Genomic DNA, 20711 nt, shown 5'->3' with positions numbered 1-20711 from the left:
CATTATATATACAGTGCATTCGGAAAATATTCAGACCCCTTCACTTTATCCACATTTTGCTACGTTACAGTCTTATTCTAAAACGTATTAAATGGTTTTTTCTCCTCATCAATCTACACACAATACCCCATAATGACAAAGCAAAAACCATTTAGAAATTTTTGAAATGTATTAAAAAATAAAACACTGAAATATCACATTTACATAAGTATTTACAACCTTTACTCAGCACTTTGTTGAAGCACCTTTTGCAACGATTACAGCCTCAAGTCTTCTTGTGTATGGCTCTACAAAGTTGGCAAAACTGTATTTGGGGAGTTTCTCGCATACTTCTCTGCAGATGCTCTAAAGTTCTGTCAGGTTGGATGGGGAGCATCGGTGCACAGCTATTTTCAAGTCTCCCCAGAGATGATGGCTCTGGTTGGGCCACTCAATGACATTTAGAGACTTGTCCCAAAGCCACTCCTGCGTTGTCTTGGCTGTGTGTTTAGGGTCGTTGTCCTGTTTGAAGGTGAACCTTCGCTCCAGTCTAAGGTCCTGAGAGCTCTGGAGCAGGTTTTCATCAAGGATCTCTGTACTTTGCTCAGTTCATCTTTCCCTCGATCCTGACTAGTCTCCCAGTCCCTGCCACTGAATAACATCCCCACAACATGATGCTTCCACCACAATGCTTCCCTGTTGGTGCCAGTTTTCCTCCAGACGTGATGCTTGGCATTCATGCCTGATTGCTGGAGTGCTGCAGAGATGATTGTTCTTCTGGAAGGTTCTACCATCTCCACAGAGGAGCTCTGGACCTCATGGCTTGGTTTTTGCTCTGACATGCACTGTCAACTGTGGGACCTTATATAGACAGGTGTGTGCATTTTCAAATCATGTCCAATCAAGTGAATTTACCACAGGTGGACTCTAATCAAGTTGTAGAAACATCTCAAGGATGATCAATGGAAACAGGATGCACCTGATCTACATTTCAAGTCTCATAGCAAACAGTCTGAATACTTATGTAAATATGTATTTCTGTTTTTAATTTGAAATACATTGCAAATATTTCTAAAAACCTGTTTTTGCTTTGTCATTGTGGGGTATTACGTGTAGATTGATGAGAAGAAAACATTTAATGAATTATAGAATAAGGCTGTAACGTAACAAAATGTGGCAAAAAGGGAAGGGGTCTGAATACTTCCTGAATGCTCTGTACATACAGTGAGCTCCAAAAGTATTGTACTACGGACAAAACACCTCTAAGCGGTTCACCTGATATGGATGAAAATACCCTCAAATTAAAGCTGATAGTCTGCACTTTTTTGTGCTGCAACCATGTTGTCTCTTTTGTCGTGATGTGCGTTTTGTTCTGCATTTTATTCTTAATCCCATCCCCCGGCCCCACAGGAGGCCATTTGCCTCTTGCTAAGCCATTATTATAAATAAGAATGTGTTTTTAATTGTCTTGTCTTGTCTTGTTAAATGAAGGTTAAAAATATATATATATTTTTTATTGTCAAGTATAGGTCAATGACTATTTCAAATATACTTGATTGTATTGGAGCAATGGTCCATTCCACTATACAAATTGGTTTGAATTTCACAGTTTAAGTGGAGATTGCTTGAGTAACAGTTGTGTGTGCTGACTGAGCGAACTCTTACCTTGCGGCCGTCACTTGCGTGGCAGTTGACGTTTAACGGAGTGAGCAGGGCCATGAGCTTCTCTTCATTTCCACTCCTGCAGCGGAACAAAACATGGAGAGAAAAAACGAAAAGATATAGATCTATCCGAATGAGTGAGCGAGAAAGAGAAGGGGAAATGTAGTAGTATCTTTAGATACATTTTCAGTATCTTTAACTAAAAAAGGATAACAAAAGAATAGGCCAGGAAAGTGGAAAGCTTTGCCCAAGGGAGTGTTTCAAAATGGACAGAACGGAGACCTAAAAAGCATTTTGTCTGCAGTCTAAACCAGGCCAGTAACTCTGACTACACTGGTCAAGAAAGATTGTTAGATAACAGACAACGGTGAAAAACACTGATGCTGTAACGCTCAATGAGTGAATGGGTGTGGAGTCAGGCGCAGAGAGCAAAGGATGCGGGAAAAAACACGCTTTCATGTCCAAAATCAAAGGAACAAAATAGTTATACCCAACACAGGCGTAACTATAAAAACAATATAGTACCCTTAGGTAAAATACCAGGACAGTGAGAAAACCCAACAAAACACTAACACCTCTCACAAATACAGAAGAACAAGCCCGCACAAACAGAAGCGGGCTAAACAAACTTAAATACCCCCACCCTAACAACCAAACAATGAACAGGTGAAAACAATTAGACAAAACCAAATGAACACGGAACAAAGGATCGGTGGCAGCTAGTAGACCGGCGACGACGACCGCCGAGCGCCACCCGAACAAGAAGGGGAGCCACCTTCGGTAATATTCGTGACATATGCAGTGTACATTCTTTCCTTATGCCAAAAGAGATAAATTCTTTGCCAAAGGCTATGCAGAGACGCCACGGGATATCTGAGTCAGCATCTCCACTCTACCTGCTGCGGAGATTCTTCCTGTGTTATTCTATTCTTCCATCCCTGAACACAATACACACACTGAACACACACTAAACAGCCGGCAATGAGGTCGGATGCAGCGTGATGGTTCATGGTGGTCAGGAGCCATATGGAGCTTCAGCATCTCCTGCCAGGGTCCCTGAAGCCAAGGGCCATCCCCTCCCCTCCCAGATGTCAGTGTGACTGCATGATATTTCCATAGATCCACAGAAAGAGCCAGGGCCCGGGGTAAAAGACAGTCCTGAATATGGACGGACAACAGAACAAACTCCAGTAAGGGCCTACTGCTGTGCTGTGTCCTCCTCATTCTCCTCTGTCCTCGGGTCTCTTCACCCTTTGGCTGGTACCAGTAGCCCTGTTGCCTGATCCCTGAGCATGTCAGTCATAAAGTTGGCATGCTCAGGGAGTTTATTTATTAGGGATGTCCACTAACTCCTGTAGTTGGTGACCGGTGCCGAGGCACGGTGACGGGAGGCCCAGTCATAATGTTGGCATGCTCAGGGAGTTTATTTATTAGGGATATCAGCTAACTCCTGTAGTTGGTGACCGGTGACGGGAGGCCCAGTCATAATGTTGGCATGCTCAGGGAGTTTATTTATTAGGGATGTCAGCTAACTCCTGTAGTTGGTGACCGGTGACGGGAGGCCCAGTCATAATGTTGGCATGCTCAGGGAGTTTATTTATTAGGGATGTCCACTAACTCCTGTAGTTGGTGACCGGTGCCGAGGCACGGTGACGGGAGGCCCAGTCATAATGTTGGCATGCTCAGGGAGTTTATTTATTAGGGATGACCGCTAACTCCTGTAGTTGGTGACCGGTGACGGGAGGCCCAGTCATAATGTTGGCATGCTCAGGGAGTTTATTTATTAGGGATGTCCACTAACTCCTGTAGTTGGTGACCGGTGCCGAGGCACGGTGACGGGAGGCCCAGTCATAATGTTGGCATGCTCAGGGAGTTTATTTATTAGGGATGACCCCTAACTCCTGTAGTTGGTGACCGGTGCCGAGGCACGGTGACGGGAGGCCCAGTCATAATGTTGGCATGCTCAGGGAGTTTATTTATTAGGGATGTCCGCTAACTCCTGTAGTTGGTGACCGGTGACGGGAGGCCCAGTCATAATGTTGGCATGCTCAGGGAGTTTATTTATTAGGGATATCAGCTAACTCCTGTAGTTGGTGACCGGTGACGGGAGGCCCAGTCATAATGTTGGCATGCTCAGGGAGTTTATTTATTAGGGATGTCCACTAACTCCTGTAGTTGGTGACCGGTGCCGAGGCACGGTGACGGGAGGCCCAGTCATAATGTTGGCATGCTCAGGGAGTTTATTTATTAGGGATGACCGCTAACTCCTGTAGTTGGTGACCGGTGCCGAGGCACGGTGACGGGAGGCCCAGTCATAATGTTGGCATGCTCAGGGAGTTTATTTATTAGGGATGTCAGCTAACTCCTGTAGTTGGTGACCGGTGACGGGAGGCCCAGTCATAATGTTGGCATGCTCAGGGAGTTTATTTATTAGGGATATCAGCTAACTCCTGTAGTTGGTGACCGGTGACGGGAGGCCCAGTCATAATGTTGGCATGCTCAGGGAGTTTATTTATTAGGGATATCAGCTAACTCCTGTAGTTGGTGACCGGTGCCGAGGCACAGTGACGGGAGGCCCAGTCATAATGTTGGCATGCTCAGGGAGTTTATTTATTAGGGATGTCAGCTAACTCCTGTAGTTGGTGACCGGTGACGGGAGGCCCAGTCATAATGTTGGCATGCTCAGGGAGTTTATTTATTAGGGATATCAGCTAACTCCTGTAGTTGGTGACCGGTGACGGGAGGCCCAGTCATAATGTTGGCATGCTCAGGGAGTTTATTTATTAGGGATATCAGCTAACTCCTGTAGTTGGTGACCGGTGCCGAGGCACAGTGACGGGAGGCCCAGTCATAATGTTGGCATGCTCAGGGAGTTTATTTATTAGGGATGTCCACTAACTCCTGTAGTTGGTGACCGGTGACGGGAGGCCCAGTCATAATGTTGGCATGCTCAGGGAGTTTATTTATTAGGGATGTCAGCTAACTCCTGTAGATGGTGACCGGTGACGGGAGGCCCAGTCATAATGTTGGCATGCTCAGGGAGTTTATTTATTAGGGATGTCAGCTAACTCCTGTAGTTGGTGACCGGTGACGGGAGGCCCAGTCATAATGTTGGCATGCTCAGGGAGTTTATTTATTAGGGATGTCAGCTAACTCCTGTAGATGGTGACCGGTGACGGGAGGCCCAGTCATAATGTTGGCATGCTCAGGGAGTTTATTTATTAGTGATGACCGCTAACTCCTGTAGTTGGTGACCGGTGCCGAGGCACGGTGACGGGAGGCCCAGTCATAATGTTGGCATGCTCAGGGAGTTTATTTATTAGGGATATCAGCTAACTCCTGTAGTTGGTGACCGGTGACGGGAGGCCCAGTCATAATGTTGGCATGCTCAGGGAGTTTATTTATTAGGGATATCAGCTAACTCCTGTAGTTGGTGACCGGTGACGGGAGGCCCAGTCATAATGTTGGCATGCTCAGGGAGTTTATTTATTAGGGATATCAGCTAACTCCTGTAGTTGGTGACCGGTGACGGGAGGCCCAGTCATAATGTTGGCATGCTCAGGGAGTTTATTTATTAGGGATATCAGCTAACTCCTGTAGTTGGTGACCGGTGACGGGAGGCCCAGTCATAATGTTGGCATGCTCAGGGAGTTTATTTATTAGGGATATCAGCTAACTCCTGTAGTTGGTGACCGGTGCCGAGGCACAGTGACGGGAGGCCCAGTCATAATGTTGGCATGCTCAGGGAGTTTATTTATTAGGGATGTCAGCTAACTCCTGTAGTTGGTGACCGGTGACGGGAGGCCCAGTCATAATGTTGGCATGCTCAGGGAGTTTATTTATTAGGGATATCAGCTAACTCCTGTAGTTGGTGACCGGTGACGGGAGGCCCAGTCATAATGTTGGCATGCTCAGGGAGTTTATTTATTAGGGATATCAGCTAACTCCTGTAGTTGGTGACCGGTGCCGAGGCACAGTGACGGGAGGCCCAGTCATAATGTTGGCATGCTCAGGGAGTTTATTTATTAGGGATGTCCACTAACTCCTGTAGTTGGTGACCGGTGACGGGAGGCCCAGTCATAATGTTGGCATGCTCAGGGAGTTTATTTATTAGGGATGTCAGCTAACTCCTGTAGATGGTGACCGGTGACGGGAGGCCCAGTCATAATGTTGGCATGCTCAGGGAGTTTATTTATTAGGGATGTCAGCTAACTCCTGTAGTTGGTGACCGGTGACGGGAGGCCCAGTCATAATGTTGGCATGCTCAGGGAGTTTATTTATTAGGGATGTCAGCTAACTCCTGTAGATGGTGACCGGTGACGGGAGGCCCAGTCATAATGTTGGCATGCTCAGGGAGTTTATTTATTAGTGATGACCGCTAACTCCTGTAGTTGGTGACCGGTGCCGAGGCACGGTGACGGGAGGCCCAGTCATAATGTTGGCATGCTCAGGGAGTTTATTTATTAGGGATATCAGCTAACTCCTGTAGTTGGTGACCGGTGACGGGAGGCCCAGTCATAATGTTGGCATGCTCAGGGAGTTTATTTATTAGGGATATCAGCTAACTCCTGTAGTTGGTGACCGGTGACGGGAGGCCCAGTCATAATGTTGGCATGCTCAGGGAGTTTATTTATTAGGGATATCAGCTAACTCCTGTAGTTGGTGACCGGTGACGGGAGGCCCAGTCATAATGTTGGCATGCTCAGGGAGTTTATTTATTAGGGATATCAGCTAACTCCTGTAGTTGGTGACCGGTGACGGGAGGCCCAGTCATAATGTTGGCATGCTCAGGGAGTTTATTTATTAGGGATGACCACTAACTCCTGTAGTTGGTGACCGGTGACGGGAGGCCCAGTCATAATGTTGGCATGCTCAGGGAGTTTATTTATTAGGGATGTCAGCTAACTCCTGTAGTTGGTGACCGGTGACGGGAGGCCCAGTCATAATGTTGGCATGCTCAGGGAGTTTATTTATTAGGGATGTCAGCTAACTCCTGTAGTTGGTGACCGGTGACGGAAGGTGTGCTATCACGGCAGCGAAGCCGGCCAGTCACTGATTTACCCAGATGACGTCACCAAAGGCCGTCAGAGAAAGAAAGAAAAGGTTATTTCTTCGCCCCCCCCCCTCTTTCTCCTCTCTCATTTTCCCTGGACCAAGCTTTGCCAAAGTCCCTTCAGTGAAGATGCATTCACAGCCAGCGGCTTTGCTTTCTTCTGCGTGTCTCTTTCTCCACTTCTCTTCTCCTTCCGACGGTAAACTGGCCTCAAGAGATCCTTCATTTAAATGCACAATAGCATCCCCAGGTTTAGCACAGAGTGGAGGCCACATGTTTAAAGCTAGCTGCTAGGGAGTGGCGCCTGTGTGAGAGAGAGAGTGTGTGTGTTTCCTTCCCTCTATGATAACTGACATCTCAGAAGAGCCTTATTTCTTACTGTAGAATAATCAATACCAGGCCTTGTCTTCATTAGTAGCGCTGAAAGCCCAGGATGGAAGGAGATCCATACAGTACATAGGCTTGTTATGGACACAGCGTGTGGTACATTATATTATCCTCCATGGTAACCCCTCTGATCATGGTTTCAACCGGCCAACAGCTCTCCCAGATAATGAAGTCAGAGTCTTTATAGTTCTCATCTCTGCCTCCATTTATTCCCCCAGAGCGCATTCTGATTGAGTCATCAAACACTGATTTCATGTAGTCTAGTAGGGCCTGGTGCCGAGGTGCCAACTCCAGGCCAGAACCTGCACAAAGGCAGCCACTTCAGTATAATGAGCTGAATGTGACAGCCATGCCTTGCTCCACAGGAAATGCTGGGTGGCTCACAGCACTCCTCTGAACTGTAACAGCCTTTTGTTATGCTGGGGAGTCCACTCTGGGGAGGAAACTGTGTCTATGTGGGGCAACCGGAACAGCCATTGTGGGGAAGCCTGTGTGTATCCTTCATTTGTAGGAAGAGAAGACAGAGAGAGAGATCCCCTCATGCTTGTAGTCGACATGACAGCAGTTCCCAGAGGGCAGATGGAAACAGTGTGCATGGCAGGCAGCAGAACAGGAGCATATGGAGCAGGAGACCAGAGAATATCTCAGCACATAGATGAGGATGTCTCATCTTCCTCTCTCAGGGCATCAATCCTCCTTCCCAGGGCGAACCTCTTCGGGGATGTCTGTGTAAACTAGGAACCCACTGGCACATCAGGAAAATATATCCACCACGTTATCGGCAATGTTGTTTCATCAGTCATAACAGCCATGGATATAGATGATGACCCCTCCTCTGAATCAATGCTGCCAGAGGGCCAGCGGGTCTCTCCAGCCCTCTGTTATTAAACCTCTAATAATCCCGTCTGGTCACACACACATCCCTTCACCATAACAACCCGCACCGGGCACCAGCTCTCCCAAACCACATGCACAGCCCTTTCACAACACCTGTCTGGTAATGACGGAGGGGGAAAGGAGAGAGAATAAAGGAGGTAGCGAGAGACTGAGGGAAGATGAGAGGGGAGATTTCAAGCTTGCACTCACCTAGCTGCCTCCAGGAGTTCGTCTTTCTTGTATTCACCTAAATGGTTGCAGAAAATCATAGTGTCAGAGACAGGCAGGGAGAGAAACGCACAGCAGCAGCACAGAGCCAGAGTCACAGCCGAGAGAGAGGCAGCTACGGCACAGAGAAAAACACACATACACTCACTCAATCTCACACACACCACAAACGGTACAGCAGAGCACCCACACATCAACACAGAGAGCCCCTCTCTCGCTCTCTGTCTGCCTCTGTCTGCCTTTATCTGTCTGTGTCTCTCTCTCTTTGTCTCTCTCTCTTTGTCTCCGTCTGCCTCTCTCTCTCTGTCTGCCTTTCTCTCGCTGTCTGCCTCTCTTTCTCTCTCTCTCTCTCTCTCTCTGTGTGTGTGTCTCTGTCTGCCTCTCTCTCTCTCTGTCTCTGTCTGCCTCTCTCTCTCTCTCTGTCTCTCTCTCTCTCTTTGTCTCTGTCTGCCTCTCTCTCTCTGTCTGCCTCTCTCTTGCTGTCTGCCTCTCTCTCTCTCTTTGTGTGTCTGTCTGCCTCTCTCTTTGTCTCTGTCTGCCTCTCTCTCTCTCTCTGTCTGCCTTTCTCTCTCTGGATCTCTCTCTCTGTCTCTCTGTGTCTCTGCCTGCCTGCCTCTCTCTCTCTCTCTCTCTCTCTCTCTCTCTCTCTCTCTTGCCTCTCTCTCTCTCTCTCTGTGTCTCTGTCTGCCTTTCTCTCTCTCTCTCTCTCTCCTCTCTCTCTCTCTCTCTCTCTGTGTGTCTCTGCCTCTCTCTCTGCCTCTCTCTCTCTCTGTGTGTCTCTGCCTCTCTCTCTGCCTCTCTCTCTCTGTGTCTCTGCCTCTCTCTCTCTGTGTCTCTCTCTCTCTGTGTCTCTGCCTCTCTCTCTCTGTGTCTCTGCCTCTCTCTCTCTGTGTCTCTGCCTCTCTCTCTCTGTGTCTCTGCCTCTCTCTCTCTGTGTCTCTGCCTCTCTCTGTGTGTCTCTGCCTCTCTCTCTCGCTCTGTGTGTCTCTGCCTCTCTCTCTCTTTCTGTGTGTCTCTGCCTCTCTCTCTCTCTCTCTCTCTCTCTCTCTGTGTCTCTAGCTCTGTCTCTGTGTGTCTCTGCCTGTCTCTCTCTCTCTCTGCCTCTCTCTCTCTCTGTCTCTGCCTCTCTCTCTCTCTGTGTGTCTCTGCCTCTCTCTGTGTCTGCCTCTCTCTCTCTGCCCCTCTCTCTCTCTGCCTCTCTCTCTCTCTGTGTGTCTCTGCCTCTCTCTCTGTGTCTGCCTCTCTCTCTCTCTGTGTGTGTGTCTCTGCCTCTCTCTCTCTCTCTGCCTCTCTCTCTCTCTCTCTGTGTCTCTGCCTCTCTCTCTCTGTGTCTCTGCCTCTCTCTGTCTGTGTTTTCTGTGCTCTCTCTGTCTGTATTTTCTGTGCTCGCTCTCTGTTATAAAAGGTAATGTAAAAACCCAAACCGGTCAACACATCAATACCAGTTTATAGTAAAATACGGTATACCGCCCAGCCCTAAGGGAGCAGTTTGCATCTTCATCAACAACAAATGGTTGCTCACCCATCTTGGAATACCAGATGGTCAAATGATGACCCTTCTACCTCCGAGGCAGTTTTCAGCTGTTATCGTGACTGTTGTAAACATTCCACCTCAGGACAAGAAAAATAACAATTTGGCACTTAACCAACTATAAACAAACTTGCAACCGGAGGCTGTTTTCCTTGTTTCCGGCAATTCACTCTCGAGCATAGCTCAGTGCACACCCCTTTGGTTGATGTTGCTCTGTAGGGTAGCTCAGTGCACACCCCTTTGGTTGATGTTGCTCTGTAGGGTAGCTCAGTGCACACCCCTTTGGTTGATGTTGCTCTGTAGGTTAGCTCAGTGCACACCCCTTTGGTTGATGTTGCTCTGTAGGGTAGCTCAGTGCACACCCCTTTGGTTGATGTTGCTCTGTAGGTTAGCTCAGTGCACACCCCTTTGGTTGATGTTGCTCTGTAGGGTAGCTCAGTGCACACCCCTTTGGTTGATGTTGCTCTGTAGGGTAGCTCAGTGCACACCCCTTTGGTTGATGTTGCTCTGTAGGGTAGCTCAGTGCACACCCCTTTGGTTGATGTTGCTCTGTAGGGTAGCTCAGTGCACACCCCTTTGGTTGATGTTGCTCTGTAGGGTAGCTCAGTGCACACCCCTTTGGTTGATGTTGCTCTGTAGGGTAGCTCAATGCACACCCCTTTGGTTGATGTTGCTCTGTAGGGTAGCTCAGTGCACACCCCTTTGGTTGATGTTGCTCTGTAGGGTAGCTCAATGCACACCCCTTTGGTTGATGTTGCTCTGTAGGGTAGCTCAATGCACACCCCTTTGGTTGATGTTGCTCTGTAGGGTAGCTCAGTGCACACCCCTTTGGTTGATGTTGCTCTGTAGGGTAGCTCAGTGCACACCCCTTGGTTGATGTTGCTCTGTAGGTTAGCTCAGTGCACACCCCTTTGGTTGATGTTGCTCTGTAGGGTAGCTCAGTGCACACCCCTTTGGTTGATGTTGCTCTGTAGGGTAGCTCAGTGCACACCCCTTTGGTTGATGTTGCTCTGTAGGTTAGCTCAGTGCACACCCCTTTGGTTGATGTTGCTCTGTAGGGTAGCTCAGTGCACACCCCATTGGTTGATGTTGCTGTGTAGCCTGTGGACACAGTAGCATCACCACCATCAGACAGCTGGTAAATTGAAGCATATCCCTGTTTCAATCCTCATGTTAAAACGCCTCTCAAACATAGTCAACCACCCCGTCTCTGTCTCGGTCTCTTCCCTCTTTTTCCTGCTTTTCTGTTAGCACAGAAGGGGTGGTTGTTGCGATAACAGAAGGGAAATATATATCATAAACAGGAGTGATCCCACCCACATCATCCCTCCATCCCCTGCTCTCACAGCCCTTACCCCTCTGCTACAGTCACAACACAGTCCATCCCCCTGCTCTCACAGCCCTCACCCCTCTGCTACAGTCACAACACAGCCCTTACCCCTCTGCTACAGTCACAACACAGTCCATCCCCCTCTTTCCTCCCTCCCCCTGCTCTCACAGCCCTTACCCCTCTGCTACAGTCACAACACAGTCCATCCCCCTCTTTCCTCCATCCCCCTGCTCTCACAGCCCTTACCCCTCTGCTACAGTCACAACACAGTCCACCCCCCTCTTTCCTCCCTCCCCCTGCTCTCACAGCCCTTACCCCTCTGCTACAGTCACAACACAGCCCTTACCCCTCTGCTACAGTCACAACACAGTCCATCCCCCTCTTTCCTCCCTCCCCCTGCTCTCACAGCCCTTACCCCTCTGCTACAGTCACAACACAGTCCACCCCCCTCTTTCCTCCCTCCCCCTGCTCTCACAGCCCTTACCCCTCTGCTACAGTCACAACACAGCCCTTACCCCTCTGCTACAGTCACAACACAGCCCTTACCCCTCTGCTACAGTCACAACACAGTCCATCCCCCTCTTTCCTCCCTCCCCCTGCTCTCACAGCCCTTACCCCTCTGCTACAGTCACAACACAGTCCACCCCCCTCTTTCCTCCCTCCCCCTGCTCTCACAGCCCTTACCCCTCTGCTACAGTCACAACACAGCCCTTACCCCTCTGCTACAGTCACAACACAGCCCTTACCCCTCTGCTACAGTCACAACACAGTCCACCCCCCTCTTTCCTCCATCCCCCTGCTCTCACAGCCCTCACCCCTCTGCTACAGTCACAACACAGCCCTTACCCCTCTGCTACAGTCACAACACAGCCCTTACCCCTCTGCTACAGTCACAACACAGTCCATCCCCCTCTTTCCTCCCTCCCCCTGCTCTCACAGCCCTTACCCCTCTGCTACAGTCACAACACAGTCCACCCCCCTCTTTCCTCCCTCCCCCTGCTCTCACAGCCCTTACCCCTCTGCTACAGTCACAACACAGCCCTTACCCCTCTGCTACAGTCACAACACAGCCCTTACCCCTCTGCTACAGTCACAACACAGTCCACCCCCCTCTTTCCTCCATCCCCCTGCTCTCACAGCCCTCACCCCTCTGCTACAGTCACAACACAGCCCTTACCCCTCTGCTACAGTCACAACACAGCCCTTACCCCTCTGCTACAGTCACAACACAGTCCATCCCCCTCTTTCCTCCATCCCCCTGCTCTCACAGCCCTCACCCCTCTGCTACAGTCACAACACAGCCCTTACCCCTCTGCTACAGTCACAACACAGTCCACCCCCCTCTTTCCTCCCTCCCTCTGCTCTCACAGCCCTTACCCCTCTGCTACAGTCACAACACAGCCCTTACCCCTCTGCTACAGTCACAACACAGCCCTTACCCCTCTGCTACAGTCACAACACAGCCCTTACCCCTCTGCTACAGTCACAACACAGCCCTTACCCCTCTGCTACAGTCACAACACAGCCCTTACCCCTCTGCTACAGTCACAACACAGTCCACCCCCCTCTTTCCTCCATCCCCCTGCTCTCACAGCCCTCACCCCTCTGTTACAGTCACAACACAGCCCTTACCCCTCTGCTACAGTCACAACACAGCCCTTACCCCTCTGCTACAGTCACAACACAGTCCATCCCCCTCTTTCCTCCATCCCCCTGCTCTCACAGCCCTCACCCCTCTGCTACAGTCACAACACAGTCCATCCCCCTGCTCTCACAGCCCTTACCCCTCTGCTACAGTCACAACACAGCCCTTACCCCTCTGCTACAGTCACAACACAGTCCATCCCCCTCTTTCCTCCATCTCCCTGCTCTCACAGCCCTTACCCCTCTGCTACAGTCACAACACAGTCCATCCCCCTGCTCTCACCCCTCTGCTACAGTCACAACACAGCCCTTACCCCTCTGCTACAGTCACAACACAGTCCATCCCCCCTCTTTCCTCCATCCCCCTGCTCTCACAGCCCTCCCCCTCTGCTACAGTCACAACACAGCCCTTACCCCTCTGCTACAGTCACAACACAGCCCTTACCCCTCTGCTACAGTCACAACACAGCCCTTACCCCTCTGCTACAGTCACAACACAGCCCTTACCCCTCTGCTACAGTCACAACACAGTCCATCCCCCTGCTCTCACAGCCCTCACCCCTCTGCTACAGTCACAACACAGTCCATCCCCCTGCTCTCACAGCCCTCACCCCTCTGCTACAGTCACAACACAGCCCTTACCCCTCTGCTACAGTCACAACACAGCCCTTACCCCTCTGCTACAGTCACAACACAGTCCATCCCCTTCTTTCCTCCATTCCCCTGCTCTCACAGCCCTTACCCCTCTGCTACAGTCACTAAACAGCCCTTACCCCTCTGCTACAGTCACAACACAGTCCATCCCCCCTGCTCTCAGCCCTTACCCCTCTGCTACAGTCACAACACAGTCCATCCCCCTCTTTCCTCCCTCCCCCTGCTCTCACAGCCCTCACCCCTCTGCTACAGTCACAACACAGTCCATCCCCCTGCTCTCAGCCCTTACCCCTCTGCTACAGTCACAACACAGTCCATCCCCCTCTTTCCTCCCTCCCCCTGCTCTCACAGCCCTTACCCCTCTGCTACAGTCACAACACAGCCCTTACCCCTCTGCTACAGTCACAACACAGCCCTTACCCCTCTGCTACAGTCACAACACAGCCCTTACCCCTCTGCTACAGCCCACAACACAGCCCTTACCCCTCTGCTACAGTCACAACACAGTCCACCCCCCTCTTTCCTCCATCCCCCTGCTCTCACAGCCCTCACCCCTCTGCTACAGTCACAACACAGCCCTTACCCCTCTGCTACAGTCACAACACAGCCCTTACCCCTCTGCTACAGTCACAACACAGTCCATCCCCCTCTTTCCTCCATCCCCCTGCTCTCACAGCCCTCACCCCTCTGCTACAGTCACAACACAGTCCATCCCCCCTCTTTCCTCCATCCCCCTGCTCTCACAGCCCTTACCCCTCTGCTACAGTCACAACACAGCCCTTACCCCTCTGCTACAGTCACAACACAGTCCATCCCCCTCTTTCCTCCATCCCCCTGCTCTCACAGCCCTTACCCCTCTGCTACAGTCACAACACAGTCCATCCCCCTGCTCTCACAGCCCTCACCCCTCTGCTACAGTCACAACACAGCCCTTACCCCTCTGCTACAGTCACAACACAGTCCATCCCCCTCTTTCCTCCATCCCCCTGCTCTCACAGCCCTCCCCCTCTGCTACAGTCACAACACAGCCCTTACCCCTCTGCTACAGTCACAACACAGCCCTTACCCCTCTGCTACAGTCACAACACAGCCCTTACCCCTCTGCTACAGTCACAACACAGCCCTTACCCCTCTGCTACAGTCACAACACGGCCCTTACCCCTCTGCTACAGTCACAACACAGCCCTTACCCCTCTGCTACAGTCACAACACAGTCCATCCCCCTGCTCTCACAGCCCTCACCCCTCTGCTACAGTCACAACACAGTCCATCCCCCTGCTCTCACAGCCCTCACCCCTCTGCTACAGTCACAACACAGCCCTTACCCATCTGCTACAGTCACAACACAGCCCTTACCCCTCTGCTACAGTCACAACACAGTCCATCCCCCTCTTTCCTCCATCCCCTGCTCTCACAGCCCTCCCCCCTCTGCTACAGTCACAACACAGCCCTTACCCCTCTGCTACAGTCACAACACAGTCCATCCCCCTCTTTCCTCCATCCCCCTGCTCTCACAGCCCTCCCCCCTCTGCTACAGTCACAACACAGCCCTTACCCCTCTGCTACAGTCACAACACAGCCCTTACCCCTCTGCTACAGTCACAACACAGCCCTTACCCCTCTGCTACAGTCACAACACGGCCCTTACCCCTCTGCTACAGTCACAACACAGCCCTTACCCCTCTGCTACAGTCACAACACAGTCCATCCCCCTGCTCTCACAGCCCTCACCCCTCTGCTACAGTCACAACACAGTCCATCCCCCTGCTCTCACAGCCCTCACCCCTCTGCTACAGTCACAACACAGCCCTTACCCATCTGCTACAGTCACAACACAGCCCTTACCCCTCTGCTACAGTCACAACACAGTCCATCCCCCTCTTTCCTCCATCCCCCTGCTCTCACAGCCCTCACCCCTCTGCTACAGTAACAACACAGCCCTTACCCCTCTGCTACAGTCACAACACAGCCCTTACCCCTCTGCTACAGTCACAACACAGTCCATCCCCCTCTTTCCTCCATCCCCCTGCTCTCACAGCCCTCCCCCCTCTGCTACAGTCACAACACAGCCCTCCCCCCTCTGCTACAGTCACAACACAGCCCTCACCCCTCTGCTACAGTCACAACACAGCCCTCACCCCTCTGCTACAGTCACAACACAGCCCTTACCCCTCTGCTACAGTCACAACACAGTCCATCCCCCTCTTTCCTCCCTCCCCCCTGCTCTCACAGCCCTCACCCCTCTGCTACAGTCACAACACAGTCCATCCCCCTGCTCTCAAAGCCCTCACCCCTCTGCTACAGTCACAACACAGTCCATCCCCCTGCTCTCACAGCCCTCACCCCTCTGCTACAGTCACAACACAGTCCATCCCCCTGCTCTCACAGCCCTCACCCCTCTGCTACAGTCACAACACAGTCCATCCCCCTCTTTCCTCCCTCCCCCTGCTCTCACAGCCCTTACCCCTCTGCTACAGTCACAACACAGCCCTTACCCCTCTGCTACAGTCACAACACAGTCCATCCCCCTCTTTCCTCCATCCCCCTGCTCTCACAGCCCTCCCCCCTCTGCTACAGTCACAACACAGCCCTCACCCCTCTGCTACAGTCACAACACAGCCCTTACCCCTCTGCTACAGTCACAACACAGTCCATCCACCTCTTTCCTCCCTCCCCTGCTCTCACAGCCCTTACCCCTCTGCTACAGTCACAACACAGCCCTTACCACTCTGCTACAGTCACAACACAGTCCATCCACCTCTTTCCTCCCTCCCCCTGCTCTCACAGCCCTTACCCCTCTGCTACAGTCACAACACAGCCCTTACCCCTCTGCTACAGTCACAACACAATCCATCCCCCTCTTTCCTCCATCCCCCTGCTCTCACAGCCCTTACCCCTCTGCTACAGTCACAACACAGCCCTTACACCTCTGCTACAGTCACAACACAGCCCTTACCCCTCTGCTACAGTCACAACACAGCCCTTACCCCTCTGCTACAGTCACAACACAGTCCATCCCCGAGCTCTCACAGCCCTCACCCCTCTGCTACAGTCACAACACAGTCCATCCCCCTGCTCTCACAGCCCTCACCCCTCTGCTACAGTCACAACACAGTCCATCCCCCTGCTCTCACAGCCCTCACCCCTCTGCTACAGTCACAACACAGTCCATCCCCCTGCTCTCACAGCCCTCACCCCTCTGCTACAGTCACAACACAGCCCTTACACCTCTGCTACAGTCACAACACAGCCCTCACCCCTCTGCTACAGTCACAACACAGTCCATCCCCCTCTTTCCTCCATCCCCCTGCTCTCACAGCCCTCACCCCTCTGCTACAGTCACAACACATCCCTTACCCCTCTGCTACAGTCACAACACAGTCCATCCCCCTCTTTCCTCCATCCCCCTGCTCTCACAGCCCTCCCCCCTCTGCTACAGTCACAACACAGCCCTTACCCCGCTGCTACAGTCACAACACAGCCCTTACCTCTCTGCTACAGTCACAACACAGTCCATCCCCCTCTTTCCTCCATCCCCCTGCTCTCACAGCCCTTACCCCTCTGCTACGGTCACAACACAGCCCTTACCCCTCTGCTACAGTCACAACACAGTCCATCCCCCTCTTTCCTCCATCCCCCTGCTCTCACAGCCCTCCCCCCTCTGCTACAGTCACAACACAGCCCTCACCCCTCTGCTACAGTCACAACACAGCCCTTACCCCTCTGCTACAGTCACAACACAGTCCATCCCCCTCTTTCCTCCCTCCCCCTGCTCTCACAGCCCTCACCCCTCTGCTACAGTCACAACACAGCCCTTACCCCTCTGCTACAGTCACAACACAGTCCATCCCCCTCTTTCCTCCCTCCCCCTGCTCTCACAGCCCTTACCCCTCTGCTACAGTCACAACACAGTCCATCCCCCTCTTTCCTCCATCCCCCTGCTCTCACAGCCCTTACCCCTCTGCTACAGTCACAACACAGTCCACCCCCCTCTTTCCTCCCTCCCCCTGCTCTCACAGCCCTTACCCCTCTGCTACAGTCACAACACAGCCCTTACCCCTCTGCTACAGTCACAACACAGTCCATCCCCCTCTTTCCTCCCTCCCCCTGCTCTCACAGCCCTTACCCCTCTGCTACAGTCACAACACAGTCCACCCCCCTCTTTCCTCCCTCCCCCTGCTCTCACAGCCCTTACCCCTCTGCTACAGTCACAACACAGCCCTTACCCCTCTGCTACAGTCACAACACAGCCCTTACCCCTCTGCTACAGTCACAACACAGTCCATCCCCCTCTTTCCTCCCTCCCCCTGCTCTCACAGCCCTTACCCCTCTGCTACAGTCACAACACAGTCCACCCCCCTCTTTCCTCCCTCCCCCTGCTCTCACAGCCCTTACCCCTCTGCTACAGTCACAACACAGCCCTTACCCCTCTGCTACAGTCACAACACAGCCCTTACCCCTCTGCTACAGTCACAACACAGTCCACCCCCCTCTTTCCTCCATCCCCCTGCTCTCACAGCCCTCACCCCTCTGCTACAGTCACAACACAGCCCTTACCCCTCTGCTACAGTCACAACACAGCCCTTACCCCTCTGCTACAGTCACAACACAGTCCATCCCCCTCTTTCCTCCCTCCCCCTGCTCTCACAGCCCTTACCCCTCTGCTACAGTCACAACACAGTCCACCCCCCTCTTTCCTCCCTCCCCCTGCTCTCACAGCCCTTACCCCTCTGCTACAGTCACAACACAGCCCTTACCCCTCTGCTACAGTCACAACACAGCCCTTACCCCTCTGCTACAGTCACAACACAGTCCACCCCCCTCTTTCCTCCATCCCCCTGCTCTCACAGCCCTCACCCCTCTGCTACAGTCACAACACAGCCCTTACCCCTCTGCTACAGTCACAACACAGCCCTTACCCCTCTGCTACAGTCACAACACAGTCCATCCCCCTCTTTCCTCCATCCCCCTGCTCTCACAGCCCTCACCCCTCTGCTACAGTCACAACACAGCCCTTACCCCTCTGCTACAGTCACAACACAGTCCACCCCCCCTCTTTTCCTCCCTCCCTCTGCTCTCACAGCCCTTACCCCTCTGCTACAGTCACAACACAGCCCTTACCCCTCTGCTACAGTCACAACACAGCCCTTACCCCTCTGCTACAGTCACAACACAGCCCTTACCCCTCTGCTACAGTCACAACACAGCCCTTACCCCTCTGCTACAGTCACAACACAGCCCTTACCCCTCTGCTACAGTCACAACACAGTCCACCCCCCTCTTTTCCTCCATCCCCCTGCTCTCACAGCCCTCACCCCTCTGTTACAGTCACAACACAGCCCTTACCCCTCTGCTACAGTCACAACACAGCCCTTACCCCTCTGCTACAGTCACAACACAGTCCATCCCCCTCTTTCCTCCATCCCCCTGCTCTCACAGCCCTCACCCCTCTGCTACAGTCACAACACAGTCCATCCCCCTGCTCTCACAGCCCTTACCCCTCTGCTACAGTCACAACACAGCCCTTACCCCTCTGCTACAGTCACAACACAGTCCATCCCCCTCTTTCCTCCATCTCCCTGCTCTCACAGCCCTTACCCCTCTGCTACAGTCACAACACAGTCCATCCCCCTGCTCTCACAGCCCTCACCCCTCTGCTACAGTCACAACACAGCCCTTACCCCTCTGCTACAGTCACAACACAGTCCATCCCCCCTCTTTCCTCCCTCCCCTGCTCTCACAGCCCTTACCCCTCTGCTACAGTCACAACACAGTCCATCCCCTCTTTCCTCCATCCCCCTGCTCTCACAGCCCTTACCCCTCTGCTACAGTCACAACACAGTCCACCCCCCTCTTTCCTCCCTCCCCCTGCTCTCACAGCCCTTACCCCTCTGCTACAGTCACAACACAGCCCTTACCCCCTCTGCTACAGTCACAACACAGTCCATCCCCCTCTTTCCTCCCTCCCCCTGCTCTCACAGCCCTTACCCCTCTGCTACAGTCACAACACAGTCCACCCCCCTCTTTCCTCCCTCCCCCTGCTCTCACAGCCCTTACCCCTCTGCTACAGTCACAACACAGCCCTTACCCCTCTGCTACAGTCACAACACAGCCCTTACCCCTCTGCTACAGTCACAACACAGTCCATCCCCCTCTTTCCTCCCTCCCCCTGCTCTCACAGCCCTTACCCCTCTGCTACAGTCACAACACAGTCCACCCCCCTCTTTCCTCCCCTCCCCCTGCTCTCACAGCCCTTACCCCTCTGCTACAGTCACAACCACAGCCCTTACCCCTCTGCTACAGTCACAACACAGCCCTTACCCCTCTGCTACAGTCACAACACAGTCCACCCCCCTCTTTCCTCCATCCCCCTGCTCTCACAGCCCTCACCCCTCTGCTACAGTCACAACACAGCCCTTACCCCTCTGCTACAGTCACAACACAGCCCTTACCCCTCTGCTACAGTCACAACACAGTCCATCCCCCTCTTTCCTCCCTCCCCCTGCTCTCACAGCCCTTACCCCTCTGCTACAGTCACAACACAGTCCCACCCCCTCTTTCCTCCCCTCCCCCCTGCTCTCACAGCCCTTACCCCTCTGCTACAGTCACAACACAGCCCTTACCCCTCTGCTACAGTCACAACACAGCCCTTACCCCTCTGCTACAGTCACAACACAGTCCACCCCCCTCTTTCCTCCATCCCCCTGCTCTACAGCCCTCACCCCTCTGCTACAGTCACAACACAGCCCTTACCCCTCTGCTACAGTCACAACACAGCCCTTACCCCTCTGCTACAGTCACAACACAGTCCATCCCCCTCTTTCCTCCATCCCCCTGCTCTCACAGCCCTCACCCCTCTGCTACAGTCACAACACAGCCCTTACCCCTCTGCTACAGTCACAACACAGTCCACCCCCCTCTTTCCTCCCTCCCTCTGCTCTCACAGCCCTTACCCCTCTGCTACAGTCACAACACAGCCCTTACCCCTCTGCTACAGTCACAACACAGCCCTTACCCCTCTGCTACAGTCACAACACAGCCCTTACCCCTCTGCTACAGTCACAACACAGCCCTTACCCCTCTGCTACAGTCACAACACAGCCCTTACCCCTCTGCTACAGTCACAACACAGTCCACCCCCCTCTTTCCTCCATCCCCCTGCTCTCACAGCCCTCACCCCTCTGTTACAGTCACAACACAGCCCTTACCCCTCTGCTACAGTCACAACACAGCCCTTACCCCTCTGCTACAGTCACAACACAGTCCATCCCCCCTCTTTCCTCCATCCCCCTGCTCTCACAGCCCTCACCCCTCTGCTACAGTCACAACACAGTCCATCCCCCTGCTCTCACAGCCCTTACCCCTCT

The 20711-nt window shown here is 52.7% G+C and overlaps 1 protein-coding gene across 1 annotated transcript in view; it reads right to left on the bottom strand.

Moving 5' to 3' along the window:
* The window catches only part of tnksa (tankyrase, TRF1-interacting ankyrin-related ADP-ribose polymerase a), a 194058-nt gene that overhangs the window by 69056 nt on the left and 104291 nt on the right, over positions 1-20711 (bottom strand). The window contains exons 4-5 of the mRNA XM_020485009.2: positions 8168-8204; positions 1645-1720 (exon numbers count right to left, since the gene is read on the bottom strand). Of these exons, the coding sequence (XP_020340598.1) occupies positions 1645-1720; positions 8168-8204 (113 nt within the window). The remainder of the gene's footprint in view (positions 1-1644; positions 1721-8167; positions 8205-20711) is intronic.

This window comes from Oncorhynchus kisutch, linkage group LG6 (assembly GCF_002021735.2).
Source record: "Oncorhynchus kisutch isolate 150728-3 linkage group LG6, Okis_V2, whole genome shotgun sequence".
NCBI lineage: Eukaryota > Metazoa > Chordata > Actinopteri > Salmoniformes > Salmonidae > Oncorhynchus > Oncorhynchus kisutch.
Note: the sequence above shows the minus strand (reverse complement) of the source record. Positions and strands in the feature narration are given on the sequence as shown.